Source organism: Neltuma alba, unplaced genomic scaffold, assembly GCF_004799145.2.
Source record: "Neltuma alba isolate B1F8T4 unplaced genomic scaffold, ASM479914v2 tig00011879_pilon, whole genome shotgun sequence".
In the NCBI taxonomy this organism is placed as follows: Eukaryota; Viridiplantae; Streptophyta; class Magnoliopsida; order Fabales; family Fabaceae; genus Neltuma; species Neltuma alba.
In genome coordinates, this window is record NW_021636481.1 from 319,838 (window position 1) to 342,291 (window position 22,454).

The 22,454-nt window shown below is 29.8% G+C and overlaps 2 protein-coding genes across 2 annotated transcripts; both read left to right on the forward strand.

Moving 5' to 3' along the window:
* The first annotated feature begins 15,011 nt into the window (after positions 1–15,011).
* LOC114718919 (receptor-like protein EIX2) lies at positions 15,012–17,588 on the forward strand. Its single transcript, XM_028904358.1, has one exon. It carries the CDS (start codon positions 15,012–15,014, stop codon positions 17,586–17,588), a length of 2,577 nt encoding a protein of 858 aa, XP_028760191.1.
* A 2,251-nt stretch (positions 17,589–19,839) lies between these two features.
* LOC114718920 (1-aminocyclopropane-1-carboxylate oxidase homolog) lies at positions 19,840–21,166 on the forward strand. The gene is made up of 3 exons (XM_028904359.1): positions 19,840–20,127; positions 20,222–20,380; positions 20,894–21,166. Exons 1-3 carry the CDS (start codon positions 19,840–19,842, stop codon positions 21,164–21,166), a joined length of 720 nt encoding a protein of 239 aa, XP_028760192.1.
* The last annotated feature ends 1,288 nt before the right edge of the window (positions 21,167–22,454 follow it).

A 22,454-nucleotide genomic window follows, 5' to 3' on the forward strand; every position in this document is an offset into this window, starting at 1 on the left:
TGCTTCAAGGAATAAGGAGTTCTGCTGCCGTTACGCACGATCAAGGACTCTATTGTTGTCTATTGAATGTCCTTTAGTTATCTCAAATTTAGTGAATTGTGAGAAGAGACCATGTTGTAGTAGCTATTATTGTTCATGTGTCCCATGTTGTGAAGAAATCTTTGATGAATAGTGCTCCATGTGATGTGTGATTTTACTTTGAACTCTGATCATGTGTCATGAATTACAACCAAGTAAAAAATGAAAACGAAAGGGCATATGAATGTTGTAATCTGTGAGGTTTATTGGCTTGTTGGCTTACAGGATATTAATTTGGATGTTGAAGATATCAAAATTTGGAGCTTGCAACACAGTGAATCACCATAAAGCTGGTGGCTTGGAGGATCTAATAATAACATTCTGTTTGGACATTTGAGATGCTCTGTTCTACTGTGATATATATTTATATATATATATGTAGAGAGAGAGAGAGAGAGAGTGAAGGAAATTATACAACTAAATTTAGTCTTTAAAATAATTAAAGATATGACACTAGAAGAACGAAGTAAATTTCAGGCTGAGGGGAAAATTCATCTTATTAGGTTGGTATAGTTGATGACAACCTTGACTTTTTTAACTGATTATTAATTATTAATGGTGATGAATAAAACATCATATTGTTCGGTTGATGCGTGTTCCACGGTTTAATTAAATTATTAGGATTTTTCCAGCAATTTTTAAAATTACAATTTAACTTTTGAAGGACTTTTATCAGGAGTTAGGAGCAGCCATTGCTTTTCAGTTGTTTTACAATTTTTGTGCTTAGATGTAGGCTTTTGTTATTAAAGGTTGTTGTATTTAATATTCCTTTTGGTTCTTAATATAAAAGCTAGATAATTAACTTAGGAATATCAAGAAAATTAATTAAGTTAGTTATTTATCACGAATGTGTGTTAGGCTCCCTAAACTATCATCTTTAATCATATACATTAGATTATTAAAACTATCCTTTAGTGAAACTCTTTACAATCAATGGGGATATTTTGAGAAAAAATAAAAGACAAAGTATATTGATATATTATATTTAAAATGAAATTCAATACCCCAACTAGCTATTATATGAAGTATTAGAGGTAGTATTTGGGCACCGCACTAAGAGAAAGTCATCAAATACCCGCTAAAATGATAAAGTAAGTCACTTTCTTTAATTATAACTGTTGAGAGAAGTCATTCAAAACCTAAATTAACTTTTCTTATAAGAGTCTTAAGTTCCCATTGCTTTCAATTAATCACTTTTCTCAAGAAATATGTATATACCCCTCCAGTTCTAAATGTAAGACCCTTATATAGTGTATATAAGGGTCTTACATTTAGGACCGGGAGTAGTATATACCAACTACCAAGCGATAATTCTATAAAGCTTTGGTAACAAAGCCATTTAATCAACTTTAGGTACCTTCCCAGCAATTTTTAAGAATAATTTACCTTTTGAATGACTTTTTCTCAAGAGAACGAAGGTGCCATTGCTTTTCAACAACCGCGTAAAAAAGTTAGAAGATAAGGGAATAGAAAGAGAAGGAAAGTAAATTACACGCTCGTTAGTGGGATAGAATTTGATGACTTCTAAGCACTAAGCCCAGATATTGAACATTATTAATAATATTAATACAACGTGATAAGTGGGGCCACAACATATGATACACTAGATGACGTGGCTCAATATTCACTAAAAAAAATTAACTTTCAGTGATGATAAAAAGTTGTAACTAAAGATATAAAAGTGGCCACTAAAAAGTCGTCGGTGTAACAATCGTGACTGAAAAATTTCAATAGCAGCAAATGACAAAAGAATATGGAGAAAGTATATAAATTAATTATGTAATTTTTATATTAAGAATATGAGGCAGGGCATTGATTTGATCATTTTAAAGCTAAAATTTAAAAAAAAATTGATTTATGTGTGAATTATTTGCAAACATTCTCGTTTGGAATTAAAAACATCACCAAAACTATTATTAAAAAAAACAGAGAGAGAAGAAAAACCATTACCAAAACGATCATTTCAAGATTTATACGATTGTGTGCAATTTCTCTGTAACACCACGTGCATTGATGTTGTGACAATACAAACAGAACATAAAAAGTCTAAATAATAATTTATAGGATAGTTTTCTTATTTTAAAAGCGAAAAGTTGTATTCACATAAAACCCCTTATTGAATGAAAAAAAAATAATTTATTGCTTATGCATCTGGTATCTTTTGAAGGTGCTTAAACGATTTGGTTGTGGCCAGAAATTGAAAAATGATATGAAAATAAATGTATTAATATTTCAAATTTGTCTCCATCAAAAAGATGGGAAGACTTTGGAAATATTAGAAGGCTTGTTCATATATGGTTATAGATTTTTTAGCCATATAAATGTTTGTGTACTTTTGATTTTTTCCAATATTTTTATTAATCAGTGGAGACTGAACTTGAGTATATTTGGGAGAATACTTTACATCAGTGTTTTGAATGGGGCAATGTCTTTATCAATATTGCTGGTCACCATATCATTGAAATTAATTCATATCATTGAAATTTGAATAAATATTTGTGCTGTGAAGTTTGACTTTTATATATAAAAATTTGGACAAAATTTTAGTAAAGGTGAGTAACCGGTGGGTTGGACAGCCTAGGGGTCAACTCATGGCCTGCCCATTTAACTTTACACAGGTACAGGCTAGTCCGCACTCGTTGAAAACTCATTTAAGCATTCATTTTCATATCATTTTCTATTACACGAACATTTAAATGTCTAAAAAATCTATAACCATATTTTTTTTAATGGTCAAGTCTTCTAATACTTCCAACTCTTTCCATCTTTTAGAGTAATGAATATTAATGCATTCATTTTCATATCATTTTCCATTACACAAACATTTAAATGACTAAAAAATCTATAGCCATATATAAAAATATATATTTTTTATGGTCAAGTCTTCTAATACTTCCAAGTCTTCTCATTTTTTAGAGAAAAAATTAGAATATTAATACATTTATTTTCATATCATTTTTCATTGCATAAACATTTAAATGTCTAAAAAATCTATAACCATTTTTCTTATGGTCAAGTTTTCTAATGCTTACAAGTTTTCCAATCTTTCAGTGGAAAATTGAGAAAAATTAGAATATTAATGCATTCATTTTCATATCATTTTTCATTACCCAATCATTTAAATGTCTAAAAAATCGATAGCTATATATATATTTTTTTATAGTCGAGTCTTCCAATACTTCTAAGCCTTCACATCTTTTAGAAAAAAAATTGGAATATTAATGCATTCATTGTCATATCATTTTCCATTCTTATCTTCTCTTCCAATTTCTACAACCAAATTGTAAGGAATAAATTAGAAGATTTTTTTTTTATTCAATTAGATGTTTTCTAGGAATGCAACTTTTAGCTTTTAAATTTAAAAAAATATCTTATAAATTATCATTTAAACTTTTTGTGTTTAGTTCATATTATAACAATAGGGCGTTTCAACATGTTTAAAAGTGCTTTCTAAAAGCACATTTTCTTAAATTGAGATAAACTTTTCCACATATTTATTTTATATACTATAAAATCACTTTTAAAATCATGGTTTGATTTCATCCAAACATCCCATTTTAGGATGTTTAGTTTGCAAATAATCTTGAAATGACATGTGATGTTTTATGGTGACTAGCAATATTGATAAAAACATTGCCCCATTCAAAACGCTAATGTAAAGTCTTCTCCCAAAATATACTCAAGTTCAGTCTTCACTAATTAATGAAAATATTGGAAAAATCAAACATACACAAACATTTATATGGCTAAAAAAATCTATAATCATATATAAACAAGTCTTCTAATACTTCCAAAGTCTTCCCATCTTTTTGATCGAGAAAAATTTGGAATGTTAATATATTCATTTTCATATCATTTTTTAATTTTTGGCCACAACCAAATTGTTTAAGCACATTCAATAGACACCAGACGCATAAGCAATAAATTATTTTTTTTTCCACTCAATAAGAGGTTTTCTGTAAATACAACTTTTAGCTTTTAAAATAAGAAAAATATCCTATAAATTATTATTTAGACCTTTTATGTTCAGTTCATATATTTGTAACAACATCAATTACATGTGGTGTCCCAGAGAAACTACACACAATCATATAAATCTTGAAAAACGATAATTTTGGTGATGATATTTCTTCTCTCTCTGTTTTTTTTAAAAATTTTTTGGTGATGTTTTTAATTCCAAACGAGAATGTTTGCAAATAATTCACACATAAAACAAATATATATTTTTTATTTTAGCTTTGAAGTGATCAAATCAATACACTACCTCATATTCTTAATATAAGAGTTAGATAATTAATTTATAAATATTAAGAAATTAGTTTAGTTATTTGTAATAAATAAATGTTATTTTTCTTAAAATATCATTACTAATCATATATGCATTGGAACTATAATTTGATAGAAATTCCTTAAATGTGCAATGATTATAAGGTTATTTGAGAGCAAAATAAATAAATACTAGAGACAAGGTATACGAGAGTCTTATATTTTAAATTAAATCAAATTTTTAACTAATTCTTAAACTACTTTGATGAGTACTCAAAGTGGTTGCACTGTTATTGACAATATTTCAATCTTTTAGCTTATTAATGGAACCCAATATAAAGCTTCCATTCTTATCATCTCTTTCAGTTTCCTTTGGTAGAAGAGATTATCAATTAAGATTCTCAATTGAAGGTGACTTCTAGTTAAACTGGTGCAACCTTTTTTACTAGTTAAAACAGGTGCTTAATGATAATAAGCGATGATAAATCAAGTTATTTTACTCATCCGTAGTGCGCAACTATGTATTAATTTAATTATTTATGTTTTCTTCAACTCTATTTAATTCGAATACATTTTAAACACACACGAATATAACATAGGTTGGCAAAAACAACTATTGTAGAAAGTTGGCATTCATTCACTATATTTACTCCAAACACACCACAAAATCATACTCCTCTCAAATTCAAATTATATTATAATTTGAAAAAACAAAACAAGTGAAATTTTCAAAATGAAACCGCCATCACGATTTGTTTGAGGAGAAATCAAGTCTTTATTATTTAGATTACATGGTCACGATGTACATAAGTTGTGAAAAATGAAAATCATTGTTGGCAAAATAAAAAAAAATGAAAATCATCACAAGTAAAGTGTTTATTAGAAAATATTGGAAAAACAAAAAGTAAACAAACATTTAAATGTCTAAAAAATCTATAACCATATTTTTTTGTAATGATCAAGTCTTCTAATACCTCCAAGTCTTTCTTTCTTTTAGAAGAAAAATTGAAATATTAATGCATTCATTTTCATATCATTTTCCATTACATAAACATTTAAATGTCTAAAAAATCTATAACCATATTTTTTTTTATAGTCAACTCTTCTAATACTTCCAAGTCTTGCCATTTTTTAGAGGAAAAATTGGGATATTAATGCATTTATTTTCATATCATTTTCCATTACACAAACATTTAAATGTCTAAAAAATCTATAACCTTAATTTTTTTTATGGTGAAGTCTTCTAATACTTTCAATTCTTTCCATCTTTTAGGGAAAAATTGGAATATTAATGTATTGATTTTTATATTATTTTTCATTACACAAACATTTAAATGTCTAAAACATCTATAACCATACTTTTTTTTATGGTCAAGTCTTCTAATACTTGCAAGTCTTTCTCATCTTTTAGCGGAAAAATTGGAATATTAATGCATTCATTTTCATATCATTTTTCATTCTTATCTTCTTTTCCAATTTCCACAACCAAATTGTAAGGAAAAAATTAGAGGATTTTTTTTATTCAATTAGATGTTTTCTGGGAATGCACGTTTTAGCTTTTAAATTAAGAAAAATATCCTACAAATTATTATTTAAGCTATTTGTGTTCAGCTCATATTATAACAACCGGGTGCTTTGACATGTTTAAAAGTGCTTTCTAAAAACACATTTTCATAAATTGAGATAAACTTCTCCATATATATATATTTCATATACTATAAAATCACTCTTAAAATTATGATTTGATTTCATCTAAACATCCAATTTTAGGATGCTTAGTTTGCAAATAACTCTGCGTAATTTTCTCAAAATACAAGAAATATTTGCATAGCTTACTCTTTCTTGTTTTTTTCTCTTAACCTTTTCACAGAAGTCTTCCAACCTTTTTTTCAAGTCTTCCGAGCTTCTTTTCCTCGTATTTGCCGCAAATCCAAAATGATCGTCTCTCCCTATAAAAAATGGGAAGATATGAGAAAAAGAGAAGTAAATGACACGGTGGGGGAAAGAAAGTAATCCTTGTTAGTGGAGCAGTAGTTGATGACTCACTTCTGTAATAAAGTACTCATTACAAAGACGTCCACGACATAAAGCCAACGCAAGCATAGAAATTGGAAAAGGGTTGAACTAGTTAACTTTATCTCGGGATCCCTTCCCATTGCTTTTGAATTACTTTTTCTCAAGAAATTGCTATGAAATGGCGGTGATAGTTATTAGTTAATGCCTCCATTAGTCTATGACAAATTTTTAAGTAGTGAAATATTCTGCCACCTCAAGAATGCTCCCTCTCGTTCTATGGAAGAAGTATTTGGATAAGCATGGTTTTATTTAACTAATTTCTTGTTTTTATATTATCTTCATTATATTGATTAATCATTTATTCTCTGTTTTTTTTTGCCAGACATACACTCTCTCACTTTATTTTTTGGCCATCAAGTCTTCCAACCTTCTTTCCAATATCTTTGCTCCAGAGTCTATCACTTTTTTTTTTGTACATGGATTTTTTATTTTTATTTTCAAAAAATAGAATAATATAAAATTATAATACAAACATATAACACTCTGAAGTATTTTTTTAGTAGCACTTAGTATCGCTAAACTAATTTTTTACGTATCCAACACCCTGAAATATTCTTCAATAACACTCAATATGAATGAAAAATAAATTTACAATACTGAATGTCACCGAAAAATTATTTTAGGATATTATCAACCCCCAAGCCCAAAGGTATGGGCATTCTTTGCTCATCAATTTGATGAGCAGGGAATGAGCACTCGAAAACTAAGTGAAATTTGCTTTTGGAGACAATACTCCTAACAACTTTTTTTGGGAGCCATTCCTAACAAACTTGTTCTTTTTTGCGCTGTTCATACGTTTCAATTTTTTCGTTAGTTTTGTGTAGTTTAACAATTAAAATTTTCATTAATTATATGGTTATATTTATATAAAAATTAAATATGAAATTTAATTTTTGTTTATTTAAATATTAATCTCTTAACTTTAGACGTTAATTAAGTGATTCTTTTGAATGAATTTTAATTATTTAACTAAATTGAACCCTTTTTTTTATTAAGAATGTTTGTTTCTTTTAGAATCTAAACTTTTTTAAAATTAAAAAAATTCTCCTCAATATCTATCTTATTTTGTTTCTGTATTTTTCCAAATTTTGTTATATAAACTCAATTAATCTTCAGAAATAATGAAGTCCCAGTTGCTTGCTTCCAAGTTTTCATCAACACACTCAGGACAAAGTTTGTCTGAAACAAGTATGTGGCCACACAAATTAAGCCATAAAAGTCACTCATAATCACGCATACAAATTAAAGTTTTCATTTTGTGTTTAACTCATTTGTTTTAAGAAGCCTACTCTCTAATTCTACTTTAATATGATTTTATTTGTATGCTTTTAATGAAATATTGTTTAACAGATAGAGAATTTAAAATAAAGAAATAAATTTACAGCTATCTCTCAAATAAAATTATTTTTTCCGTATACAAAATTATAAGTTAAAATTTTAAATTTGCATTAATAAAAAAATAATTTTGCACAGTCTGGATCTTAACAAAATAATCAACACCATAGTGCTTATCATTGTAACCCGAAACAATAATCATCTCCTCATTGTTGTGGACAAAATCTAGCCATAAGGGTAAGATGGTGATTTTGACCTTTCCAATTTCTCAAAATAAAAAATATATTTGTAAAGGTTACTTTCTTAATTTTATTTTCTTGACTAATTCACAGGAGACTCCCAATCTTTTTTTCCAAGTCTTCTGACCGTTTTTTTTCTCCCAGTCTTCGCCTCAAATCCTTGTTAGTGCGATTAATAATTTATGACTACTACTGTTGCAATAAAAGTATTACAAAGACGTGGACAACATATATAACATCAACCCATAAGCATAGAGAGACAGTAAAATAATTGCATTAATTATAACTTTGTCTCAACAACCTTGATGAGTTCCCATTGCTTTTGAATTATTACTTTTTTCCTCAGGAAATTGCTATGAAATAGGTAAATAGTTAATGCCAATCGAACACGAAACGCTACAAGTGATACGCTATTCTCTGTGCAATTAATAAAATATTTTTAAACTCTAAAAATATTAAGCTTAATTTTTTAAAAAATAATAATTCTTGGCACGCAAAATTATTATGTGAGACTAAAGATTTTATAAAATTAGGAGACCAAACTAAAAATTTATTTCAAGTTAGATGACTAAATATGCTTTTTTTCCCCCTTACCATCTTTCTTGCCGAGTGAACCTGAAAGTATTTCCCAGCATGTGTTCTAATGTGTGTGTCTGTTTATATATATATATATATATATATATATATGATACTTCAAAAAAAGAAATGTAAATTCCGAAATATATGCTTCGAATTCTAAATCGTTGAGGGGGAAAAGACTATGAAGTCTGAATGCAAATACTAAAATTTGTATTTATCTTAGAAGGAATATTGGGGGAATCATATACATATCATGAAATTTATAATACTATTAATAAATTTGGTATAACAGTGAATCATGAAATTTATAATACTATTCATAAATTTGGTATAACAGTGAATAATAACTTGTCCAAAAACATTCAAAAAGTAGCATTTTTATAACTTTAGTAACGTGATTAACAAGTTCTGTAATGTTATTAATACAAAATAGTTTATTAAACATGAAATTTAATTTTGTTTACTTAATTATTATCCTCTTACTTGTAGACGTTAAAATGTTTATTTTGAACGAATTTTAATTATTTAATTAAATTGAACCGTTTGCTTTTATTAAGGATATTTGTTCCTTTGTAATCCAAACCATTCCAAAACAGAAATCTTGTTCTTCTTAAATAAATAATTAATATCTATATTGTTTTGTTTTTGTGCTTTTCCAAATGAAATTATATTATATAAACTTAATTAGTCTTCATATATAACGAAGTTCTGATTGCTCGCTTCCACATTTTCCTAAACGCATTGCAGAGTTTTTGTAATAAATAATGAAGCTTTTGTTTTTCTGATCTGTTTGTTTGTTGGGGTTTACGCGTGTCATTTTCATCTGTTTAACTTGCTTTTTGGTTGTGTTTAAGCTTTTTGAGGCCCTACTGATAGATCTTTATTATTTTATACAGCTTGATGATTTTTTAAGAATCTTCAGCAGTTCCCACTGCTTTTGAACTACTTTTTCTCAGGAAATTGCTGTGAAATGGGTAATAACTATATAATGGCCCGTCCACGGTCCCTTTGAATAGCTATGAATTACTTTTGAATTACTCCTTATCAGTTCTCATTGCTTTTGAATTATTTGTCTTTATCTGCGTTAGGACTGAATTATAGTAGCTTCAATCTTTAATATAAGAGCTGGTTTGAGTTTTATTTTGATCTTAAATATAAGATCCCAATCTATTTTGTCTCTTATATTTATCTATTTGTTTCAAAAGAGTCACTGTGATAGTTACACATATTAAAGATTCTATCAAATAGAAGTTCTAGCTAATGGTATTCTAAGGAATTTAACTTATATTTATTACAAATAACTAACTCAACAAACTTTTTTAATTTACTCAAATTAGTCAACTAACTTTTTTATATTAAATAACGGATGTAGTAAATATAAAATGATTTGGAGACAATTATTCTCTTCCATTCATTGCTTCTACCCCACCCATCATCCGCGCTCGAATTTATATAATTAACAGCAAAATCTAAATGACACAAACAATTTATATAATTATTCAACTTTCCATTTCTATTTATAAAAAACAATTCCTTGAGAAAGGGCATGTTTCTTTTTATAAGAGACAGTTTGAAGATATTTTTTAAAAAATAATTAAATCACATTTTTTGCATATTTATTATTTTTTAACCAATTTTAACTAATTTTCTGTTCAACGGGTTTTGGTTAATTGTCTCTTATAATAAACAACAGAGGAAGTAGTGTTCTTGGCAATTGAGTATTTAAATGAATATTTCAAAGATGAAAGAGTATGTACCAAAAAAAAAAAAGATGAAAGAGTACTTCAATTTATGGATTTTAATTAATACTCTTTCTTATTGCTAATATAAGAGCTAGTTAATGGTTAAATTTAATTCAAAATATAAACTTTCAGTTTATTTTGTCTCCCATATCATTTTTTAAAAAACTAATTTATCTAACTTATAAGTTAATATAGAATCTAATTTTACAAAGGATTATTTCGGGGAGATTGCATTACATTTCTAAAAATTAACTAATTTATCTTATTTTTTTAAGCTATATAAAATTAGTTAAGTAGCTTTTACGTTAAAAATTAGAAGAAATAAGAATCATTCGTCATCAAAGTAATTGGAAAAAACATCCTCAATTTCAAATCAATCACCACCATCGATTGCCGCGGCAAGGTATCCTCATTCCTGAGTGTCACCACGCAACAATAAATATCTCTCATAATCCATGCATGCCGCGGTGTTAAATACATGCATGTGATATTTTCTCCGTTTAATTTCACCCATGTAATATTTTACACTGTAACGTCTTTTTCTTTTTCCATCTCTCCTTATTGAAGGATAAAGTTGTCAATTAAATGATTAATATCTTATTGAAATTATAGAATGACCATTGTTTGGAAACAAAGCTAAGCACCCGAAATTAATAAAACTTACAGCAAAAATTAACATAAATTTAGTTTGAAAGATTTTTTGGAGCTACCTTAAACTTTATAATATTACTCCATTCGGTTTTTAATACAGAAGCTTATTGAGATGTTCGTTTTGATTGTAAATATAAAACTCTAGTTTATTTTATTTTTTAAATTTATAATTTATCCTCAAACCATACATATTTATTGCACATATTAAATTAGGGCAAGATATAGAAGTAGCTCCGATTACAAATAATTAAAGAGGATATTTTAGATAAATAAAAAATATTTGTATAGCTTACTCTTTTTATTGTTTTTGGATTCAAGTACAATTTTGACCATGATCTTATTTTTTATGTGCAATTTTGTCTCTAATCTTTTAGTAAAGTAATTTTGCCCTTAATCTTATTTTTCAAATACAATTTTATTCTTGATTTTTTCGGGTGTAGTTTTACTTTTGATTTTTCAGTGCAATTTTACCCATCAGGATCAAAACTGCACCCCAAAAAAATCAAAGTCAAAACTGTACCATTAAAAAGATTAAAGTTAAAATTGTAACTAAGAAATAAGATCAGGGTTAAAATAATATCTTAACCTTGTTGTTTTCTTCATCCCCATTGAACAAAATTCTTTCAACCTTTTCAGGTCTTCCGGCTCTCTTTCCCACGTCTTTGCCCCAGATAACAGCCTATCACTTTATGCATAGAGTATAAAATTAGTTCACTCTGACTCAATACTTGGTTAAGTGTACTCCTTCATTAATTAAAAACAAAATTTATAATGATTTATTTTATTTTTAAGTCATAAAATAGTATTGATTATTCTATTAAGTTGCATGCCACTCATGGAGCCCATGTAGGATTTTTTTTGTTTGCAAACATTTTTAAAATAAAAAAAATACCGAGCCATTGGCCTTCAATATTTTCATGCATAATTGTCTTCAGTTTTTCCCTAACACCTACTAACTTTAGAAGGATCGGAATATATGATAGATGATAAGAGATTATAAAAAAATCTTTTGCCAAAGAAAATTGAAAGAGATGATAAGAGTGAAAGCTCCGGTGAAATTATTAATGAGTAAAGGACTGAAACTGAGTATAATTTGAAGCGAAGACTTATAAAAGCATTATGTGGACAAAGCAATCTCTTCAACATGTCACATAATTTCTTTTGTTTTTTAATTTTTCAATCACCTTTTTTACCGGGAAAAAAGTTAAATAAAAGTAAAATACAATAACATTACTAACAAGCTGTTGGTTGAGGTGGTAACAGCCTCACCTCTGTAAGAAAAAGAACACAAGCTCAAATCCCGGGAAGCGTACTTGTTGAGAGGGCTATTCTTTAACCTCTTTAGGCCCAAAAGGAATTAGTCTCAAGTCTAATATGACTTAGAGATATCCTTGTTTCATGAAAAAAATAAAAATAATGACATCCTTTCTCTAATTTACTAAAGGTCACCTCTATTTTCAAAAGAAACACTCTATAGTCCAATTTTTAATATCGTCAAGAATATTTCATTAAAAATTCCAAAATACTTAATCTCACCATTTGTCATAATGTAAACATTTTAAATTTATCAATCTGAACCTACAATTTGTTTTTTTTTTTACGCATAAGTATCCTCTTATTAGAGATAATTCTATTTAAGGCATAGTTTGGCACTAAATATAGACATTCTGTTAGCAGAGATTTGAATATTAGTTTGTCACATTATGAAAGACTAATCTTTTCCGCTAAACCCAACCATATTGGTTGACCTTCTAATCTAATTGTATCTTCTCGGTTGTATTTTTTTAAATCTTTGATGTTTTGAAAAGTTATATGCAATTTTTTTTTTGAAAAGTAGACGTAAACTTAAATTTTAGGTCACACTCAAAGATTTGCAAATTTTCTATCCGCGTCTTAGCTCCTAAAACTTTCTACTTAAAACAGACTTTATGATGCAAAAACAAATATTTATTTCAAGATATTATATATATTTATATATATAGCTGAAATCAAGGTATAGAGAATACATTAATTTGATCATTTTATAGCTAAAATTAAAAAAATTGCTTTATGTGTGAATTATTTGCAAACACTCTAGTTCGAAATTAAAAACATCCCCAAAACAATCGTTTAAAGATTTATATGATTGTGTGCAGTTTTTCTATAACGCCACATGTCATGTTGTTATGGTATGAATTGATCATAAAAGGTCTAAATAATAATTCATAGGATATTTTTCTTATTTTAAAGGCTCAAAGTTGTATTTGATGAAACCCCTAATTGGATGAAAAAAAATTGTTTAATTTATTGCTTAAGGGTCTTTTATCTTTGAAGTGTTCAAACAATTTGGTTGCGGAAATTGAATATGAATGGAAAATGATATGAAAATGGATGTATTAATATTCTAAGTTTTTTTTTAAAAGATGGGAATACTTGAAAGTATTAGAAGACTTGACCATAAAAAAAATGTGGTTATAGATTTTTTTTTATCCATTTTTATTTTTTTCAATATTTTCTCATAAACAATTTATTTGTAATGGTTTTCATTTTTCACAACTTATATATGTACTTCGTGACCATGTAATCTAACTAAAGACTTAATTGAATTAATTCTGCTCAAATAAATCATGATGACAGGTTCATTTTGAAAATTTCATTTGCTTTGTTATTTCAACGTACAATGTAATTCGAATTTTAGAGCTCTGATTTTGTGGTGTGTTTGGAGTAAAGATAATGAATGAATGCAAACTTTCTACAGTAATTTTTCATGCAAACCTACATTATACTCCTCTGGTCCTTAATATAAGATCCATTTAGCTAATTTAATTAGATTAAAGAAGTTAAGTAAGTTAGTTAATTATAAAAAATATAACATATTTTTTTTAAAACACTGTAATCATCTTTCTTAATATTCTTTCTTCTTTTTTTACTTGATTATGGTTGAGAGAGTATCCATCAGGATAAATATGAGAAAGAAGTCTTATATTTAGGATCAAAATAAACTCAATAATTAAGTCCTATATTAAAGACCAGAGGAGTATAATGTATTCAAATTAAACACAGTTCAAGAAAACATAAATGATAAAATCGAGACGCCAGTCAAATATTTTGCATATAGGATCAATTTTTCTTTGAACCTATTAAAGCCTGAATTTATATTAAATTTTAGCTAAGGCATTTAGTTTTGTTATGAATGTACGTGTCGTGTATTTGGAAGGCATGTGAACAGGAAGGAAAGGAGTAATCAGCAAGCAATAAATACGCTAAATAGAATTACGGCCAAAAAAAAAAAGGAAGCTAAAAAGAATAAAAAGGAAAAGTTGGAGTCCGAACGGAATTATTATGATTTTTTTGGGTTATATTAAATTTTATAAGAAAAGGTTTATTATTTTCCGGTCATACTAAAATTTTGTCGAATTTTTTATCCAAGAAAATCAAACTTCAGAGCAAAATATTTATTCAAATTTTGATTATCTGAATTAATTTATTCACTTCTGGACTAAAACAAAAATAAATAAAATTAATTCACTTTGAGTTCATTACGTGAGTGCGTGTTTGTATACTCCTTATACTCCTTTTATAATTAATAATAATATAAAATGCAAAATTTGTCATAAGTTATTTTATTTATAAGTCATAAAATAGTGATGATGATTCTTTAATCTCCATGTGGAGCCCATGTAGGATTTGTTTTGTTTTCAAACATTTTAAAAATAAAATAAAATCAATGAGCTATTAGCCTTCAATATTTTTGCGAGTAATTTTCTCCAGTTTTTCCCTAACGCCTGCTAACTTTAAAAGGATCTAAATACGTCATCTATTATATCTGTGGTATTTTCTTATTCATGACACGATTTTGTATTGAAAAGACGGGAAGACTTAAAAATATTAGTAGACTTGATAATAAGAAATATCATGTGGTTATCAATTTTTTAAGGCATTTAAGTTTTTGTTTACTTTAGATTTTCCAATATACGCGTGTGTGTCTATAAACATTCACACACACACACACACACATAAAATGTAAAGACTTCATTGAGGCCATCATACTCGAACTCACTTACCAATGGCGAGCTTCGCTTCACAAATATCTTTTCTTTTGTTGTTTCTGTTATTTGCAACAACATTAAACAGGGTAATCAGTTGCGATGAAAATGATCAAAGTCTGCTTTTCATCTTCAAACAAGGAGTGGTCGATCCAACCAACCAACTCTCATCTTGGAGTGTTGAAAAAGACTGCTGTTTATGGGAGGGAGTTCACTGCCACAACATCACCGGAAGAGTCACAGAGCTTTCTCTCTTCAATCATTCATTAGGAGGTGAGATTAATCTGTGTGTGCTTCAACTTGAATTTCTCAACCACTTGGATTTGAGCTGGAATGACTTCAAAACTGTGAGTATGCCACCACGCCAAATCTCCAAATCTCCCTTTGATGCTCACAATTTTCACAACCAATCACTTGCTACTCCTTCCAATCACTCTGCAAGTTTCTCTGTTGCTCTGCGTTATCTGAACTTTTCATATAATCATGGTTTAGCCATAAATGACCTTCATTGGCTTTCTCAACTTTCTTCCTTAAAATATCTTGACCTTAGTGACAGTGGTATTGGAGATGATACCAAATGGCTCCAGCATATAGCCATGCTTCCTTCACTCTCTGAGTTACACTTGAGTCAATGTGGATTAAGAAATTTTCCTTCCCTCGATTATGCCAATTTTACATCACTTGAAGTTCTTGATCTTTCTTTCAACTATCACATGATGAAGTCAAAATTACCTAATTCATTCTTTAATATCTCCAATCACATCTATGATCTCGAACTTAGTGAGTGCAATTTCTATGGACAATTGCCGAAGTCTTTGCTCAATCTTCAAAATCTCAAGTATTTAGATTTAGGGTATAATAATTTTGAAGGATCAATTTCAGATTGGTTAGGCCAATTTGAACAGTTGCAACACTTGGACATCTATGGCAATTTGTTCCATGGCATAATTCCATCGTCTCTTGGAAATATTTCTTCCTTGTTCTACTTAGACTTGTCCTACAATCAATTGAACGGGGATCTTCCAGAAACCTTGGGACAACTCCATAAATTATATCATTTAGACATCAGTGGCAATCCGTGGATAGGTGTTCTTTCTGAAATGAATTTTGCCAATCTCTCAAATTTAACATCATTGCGCTTAAGCTCAACAAGTTTTGAATTTGACTTTGATCCTAAATGGGTCCCACCATTTCAACTTGACATGTTGCATTTGAGCAACACACGCATAGGTCCTAATGTTCCATCATGGCTATACACTCAACGGTCTTTAAGAAGTCTAGATATTTCTAGATCTGGGATTTCAAAAATTGATGCAGATATATTTTGGAGCTTTGTAGTAGGAATATATTTTGTTGATATCTCAAACAACTGGATTAGTGATGACATATCCAACGTCTCACTATCAGCAAATATCTCTCACTTTGATGCATCTCACAACTCTTTATCAGGATCTATTTTCTCATTAGTGTGCCAACTAGAGAGCAACGGAGAGAGCATGTTGAGTTACTTGGACTTATCATATAATCATTTGGGCGGAGCACTTCCCGATTGCTTGGCCAATTGGAAACAATTACGTCACCTTAATTTAGGGAGTAATAAGCTGATAGGTGAAGTTCCTCCCTCATTGGCTTCATTGAATCTTAATTCGTTGGATTTGGGTGATAATAGTTTCTTTGGAAAATTTTCGTCAAACATGCTAAATTGGACCTATTTGGAATACCTCATTTTAGAGAAAAATAAATTTTCTGGAAGTTTGCCAAATCCAGTGGCGCAATATTTGGTAGTTATTAAATTGAGGGCCAATCAATTTGTGGGCAGTATTCCATCAAAATTATGCAACCTTTCTCATTTGACAATACTTGATCTGGCTGAAAATAAGCTTTCAGGATCCATACCTCGTTGCCTATTCAACATGACACCTCCACTCTCTTTGTACTACATGCCTAATGAAATCTTAAAAATATTTATGAAAGGAAGGGAACTTGACTACCAATCATTTTGGCGTCTTAAATATTCTACGAGTGGCGTTATTGATTTTTCTGCTAATAGTTTGATTGGAGAAATTCCTGAAGAACTAGTTAGTAACAGTCAAATACAATCCTTGAATTTGTCTCGAAACTATTTGACTGGGAAAATTCCCAAAAAAATTGGAGTCATGAAATTGGAATCTCTTGATCTTAGCTACAACAACCTTTCTGGAAAAATTCCTTCAACAATATCCAATTTGTCTTTTCTTGATTATTTGAACCTCTCATACAACAATTTCGTTGGACAAATTCCATTGGGAACCCAAATTCAAACTTTTGATTCTTGGAGTTTTGTTGGCAATCCTGAACTTTGTGGAGATCCTCTTCCAAATAAGTGCAATAATAAAGAAGAAACTCATGACTCAAAGCTAGCTGAAGGAGATGAAGATGACGGCTTTCTAAAGTCATTGTATCGTGGTATGGGGGTTGGATTTGCAGCAGGTTTTTGGGGAGCTTGTGCTTCTCTCTTCCTCATCAGAGCATGGAGATACAAATTTTTCCGATGGTATGATCACTTGGCGGATCAACTTTATGTTGCTTGGGCCCTCTTCTTCAAAAGCTTCAGCTAAGTATTAGTAACAAATATCCCTTGAGGTAATAAATAAGCTTCTTTGATTTTTCAAGTGTTATTATTATTTAAATTAGCTTCCTTCACTTAAAAAATATTGTTCTTTAGCTGATTGTGTTATATCTTGTTTACTTTTCAATATGGTTTGCCTATCGGATGCAAGTGGAATAGCTATCATCGCTCTGATCGTTATTCAAATACTGAGTTCTGCGTCAAGGAATAAGGAGTTCTTCTGTAGTGAAGCATGGTCAAACCTATCAGTTGTCCTGTTGTTATCTGAACTTTAGTGAATTATGAGAAGAGAACATGTTGTAATAACAATTATGTGTGTCTCATGTTGTTAAGAAGCCTTTTGATGAATGGTGTTCCATGTGATATATGAATGTACACAGTAAAAAGATATTATATGTCTCTGTATTTAAAGATTTCAGGTATCAAAACTTGAAACTTGCAACGCAGTGAATCAAATCAAATATCAAATACCAAACAATCTAATAGTAACATTCTGTTTTGACGCTTAAGGTGCTCTGCTCCATTGTGGTATATACTGTTTGAAATAACAGAGAGTCATGCCTTGGAGGTTACTTAATCAAATAATATAATCCCTTAGCTATTAAATATAATAAACATTGAATGACAAACATCAAATCATATGCAAAGCAACACGCGAGTATGACGAATTGGTGAGATTGTCTCAAATTCAGGTCTCATATTTTGCTTCAGGGAATAGCTAGGTTGCTTTGCTGCAGTTACAACATCTGGCTAAGAGCTCTGATGTTTCCTTCTAATTAATGCCCTTTCTTTATCTTAAATTTAGTGATATAGTGAGAAAATAAGAGCTTGTAGTAATGGTTTATCAGAATACGTGTGTGTACTTATGCCACTTTCTTTTTCAATGGAATATCCTTTAAGCGGTCATTGAATGCGAATTATTGCAACATTTAGAAAGGTCCCAATATCAACTTATATTAACAGAATGACACAACAGTAAGGAATAAGCATACACATGGCTAGGGGCTCTAATGTTCCCTATTGATGAGTGTCCTTTTATTATCTTAGATTCCGAGGATAGTGAGGATATAGGATTTTGTAATACTAGTTGTTAGTGCATGGTATCTTCTCCAATTGCTAACAAGTAAGACGCCTGTGTTGAAAAGGTTTTCATGTCACATATATATGATAGCACTCGCTCTGATAATTTTCAATTTCAATTTTGTGATTATTATATATAGGAACATACAAATCTAAACACTATCATTTGGAATTTTATTTGAAAAGATGATTACGCAAATATAACTGACAGATGTTAATGTGGCAATCAAACCTTGACAAATACTACCTTTGGTAGTAAATAAATATTGTTCTTCCTAAAACATCCCTATTAATCATGTGTATTGAAAATATTCCTTGATGGAAACTCCTTAATATCTACAATTACTGAGAATTATTTAAAGATAAAATGGATAAGTTGGAGATAAAATAGATTACGGTCTTATATTTAGGATCAAATTGAATATTAATATGGCTCTTATATTAATAAAAAATAAAAAACAGAGGTAGTAATAATTTGCCGGCAATTTTTTTTGCAACATTAGGAAATGAAATGAAGATTGCAAATTAAAACACAAACCGTAATTTGAAACAAGATTACCATTCTTATTCAATCCTAGTTTACCAAGCGAGAGCCATTGTCTTGCCTCTTCAATTTTTCTCATCACTTTGTCTCTTTATGTATGTTTACACTGGAACAATTATACTATCCCCTGTCCTTAATATAAGATTTCATATTATCGTATTCATACATATGACTGCATAGTGAATTTCCCAAACTGGAAATATCGATACCTGTGAGATACATATATGTGTGTGTGTGTGTATTACCATGCAAAGATATATCATCTAATAAAAGTACAATGAATCAATCAACTCAAAAGTATCGTCTCTGTTCTCAATTATTGAAAGTGCTGTCCACCAAATTAAGCAGAAAACCAAATACCTCACTATTAGAGAGCTATCCGATCAACCATATGTTCATAGCAGCATCACTAGCTAGGGAGCTTAAAAACTTATGATCTCAATCAATGATTGTATAGAATATAAATGGATCCTAATCTTGAATGTATCATTAACCACACTTGTCAATCATCATCAATTATTACCAAGTATCTCGTCCCCTACCTCACACTATTATATTGTTCCTGCAATACTCTTTCTTTATTTCTATTCACGGTATCTTCAACTCTCATGTTTCCATGGCTTCACCTGGTACTATTTCCTCCTCATCAGAACCCCAAAAGCTTCATGCTTCTGATAATACTGTTACAACTATCCAGGCCTTCATTGAATCAAACGGCGACATTCCCATCCCGACCACGTACTACTCTCTCGCTGAACCTCGTCGTGATGATGTTGCAGATGATGACCTTGCTGCTTCCATCCCCGTCCTCGATTTCTCCCTCCTCACCTCCCCGGATCCTCAAATCCATGCGGACGCAGTTCGACAGCTAGGTGATGCATGCAGAGAATGGGGCTTCTTCATGGCAATTAAAGTGTTTGAGAATATTTAGTTGAAGCCTCTATAGTATCTAGAATTGCTTTTCTGGTTGACTTTGTTTTTGGATGTGTCACTTTCAGATTACAAATCATGGGATTTCAGAGAAACTGATGGAGGAGGTGATAAACAAGTCTCTGGAGTTTCACGATTTGCCTCTTGAGGAAAAGATGGAATTTTTCAATAAAGAAATCATCACACCCGTTAGATTTGGTACCAGTTCCCTTCCTTATGGAGAGAAGGTTCATTACTGGATCTAAAACCTACTACTTTTCCTGAATTCCATTTCCCCCACAAGCCCCCTCATCTCAAGTACGCTCAATTTCAACTTCTCTTTTTTATTTCTCTTCCTCTATCCTGTCTTTTTTTTTAATTAGTATCCAACAATGAGTTACTATATATGCATGGGGAAATTGAAGTCTCCCATATTAGCAGAAATAGAGTGAAAATGTGACGTTGCAAGATTTTGAATTAATTACGTAGTGTCAAATCTATGTACTCATCACAGGTATGCTCTCCTTCAATAATGTAGAAGCTTGTCAATGGTTTCGTAGACTAATGGCATTAAAACCTTTTTGTAAGTGAGAGATCATGAGTTTGATCATGCTCAATGTAATCTCAGGTCATTAATGTCTAGTACTCTCAATAAAAGAAAAATATAGAAGCCTGATAAAACCTTTGGGGCTTTAACAAATAGTTAGAGTGAGTTAGGTTTTGACAAATATAATACCACATTTTTCATTGTCATTTTGCAGAGGGAGGTTGCATTTGAATACAATAAAGGCATAAGAAATGTGGCAAGGACTTTGCTAGAAGGAATATCAAAGAGTTTAGGATTACAAGCCAAGGCCATTGTAGAGTCCACAGGTTTTGATTCAGGACATGAGACATGTCAGGTGAACTTGTACCCTCCATGTCCTCAACTAGACCTTACTTTAGGGTTACTTCCTCACTTTGACAATGACTTACCAACCCTCCTTATTGAAAATGGAATCAAAGGCCTTCAAGTGAAGCCCCATCATAAATAGGTTAATGGGAATCCTCCTTTGCCTCATTGCTTACTTGCCGACGTTGGAGATCAACTTGAGGTCACTCATCAACTTTCCCTCATTAATTAATTGTATATACTCACCTTAACCAGCCAGCTTATTCTGTTTGTGATGGTTTTGATAAACTTGTTTGATATTTGTTTTGAAATTAATCATATTGTGAGTAACAAATGGTATAAGAGTGTGTGGCACAGAGTAGTGGTGAATGAAAGAGACACAAGGCCTAGTTTTGCATTAGAGAATGGACCAGCACTTGAGAAAGAAATAAGGCCTGCAATGGAACTATTAGAGAAGGAAAGCCATTGTTCAAGAGATCAAATATAAAGATTACTTGCGAGTTCAACAGGAGGCTAAATGTACTGACAAGAGAGGCTTGGATGTGATTTCCATTATTGATGTTCCAAACTAATACCTTTCAAATAAGTCTTATGTCAAGTGAATTAAAGGGACATGTATCTTCCCATTTGAAGAAAATAAAAAACATTAGTATTCTCACATAAAAAGAAATTGAGCTTGATAAATAATATATAATGGAATGAAATGACCTATAAAATTGAGTTTTATACTTTTGAGTTAAGACGTGATGTTGATTATTGTTTATTAGTATTTAATTTTTGTGTGGATAAGAAAAGTTAGTTTCAATATTAAAATTTTTCTTCCTATTAATTAGACACATGTCTCTTCATATTAACATGGATCCAACCCCAAATCAAGATAATTATAAAAATTTATGCAAATATTAATCGGATAATTTAATTTTTTTAAAAAAATAAAAATTTATGTGAATTAAGTCCATAGAACTACTAGCCTCATGGTTAAAAGCATCTATAAAAACTCTTTTGAAATTGCCTAGGACTAGACTAAAATTTGAGCTCATTTTAAGAGGGATATAGATCATTTTTAATAAATTGTATAAAAATTATTTTTTAAAAAACCGAAATTGTACCGTGCATAATGGATTCTTTTTGATAAATTTTTTTAACAAAATATACTCCTCTGATTTTAAATATAAAAATTATTTTACAGTATAAATTATATTATAAAATAGTCTTGTATTTAGGAATGGAATATAATAGATTCTCATTTCTCAAGGAATAGACTACAGTAGTTCTTATTCCCTCCGTCCCTTATTATCAGATCCAATTTTTTGAATAAGTTTATCCCTTTTTATAAGATTTCTTTTGAATTTATCTGAACATTTAATGCATTATTACCTATTTTACCCCTAGTTTAATGCATTCAATACATTCTCTTTCTTCATTTATCT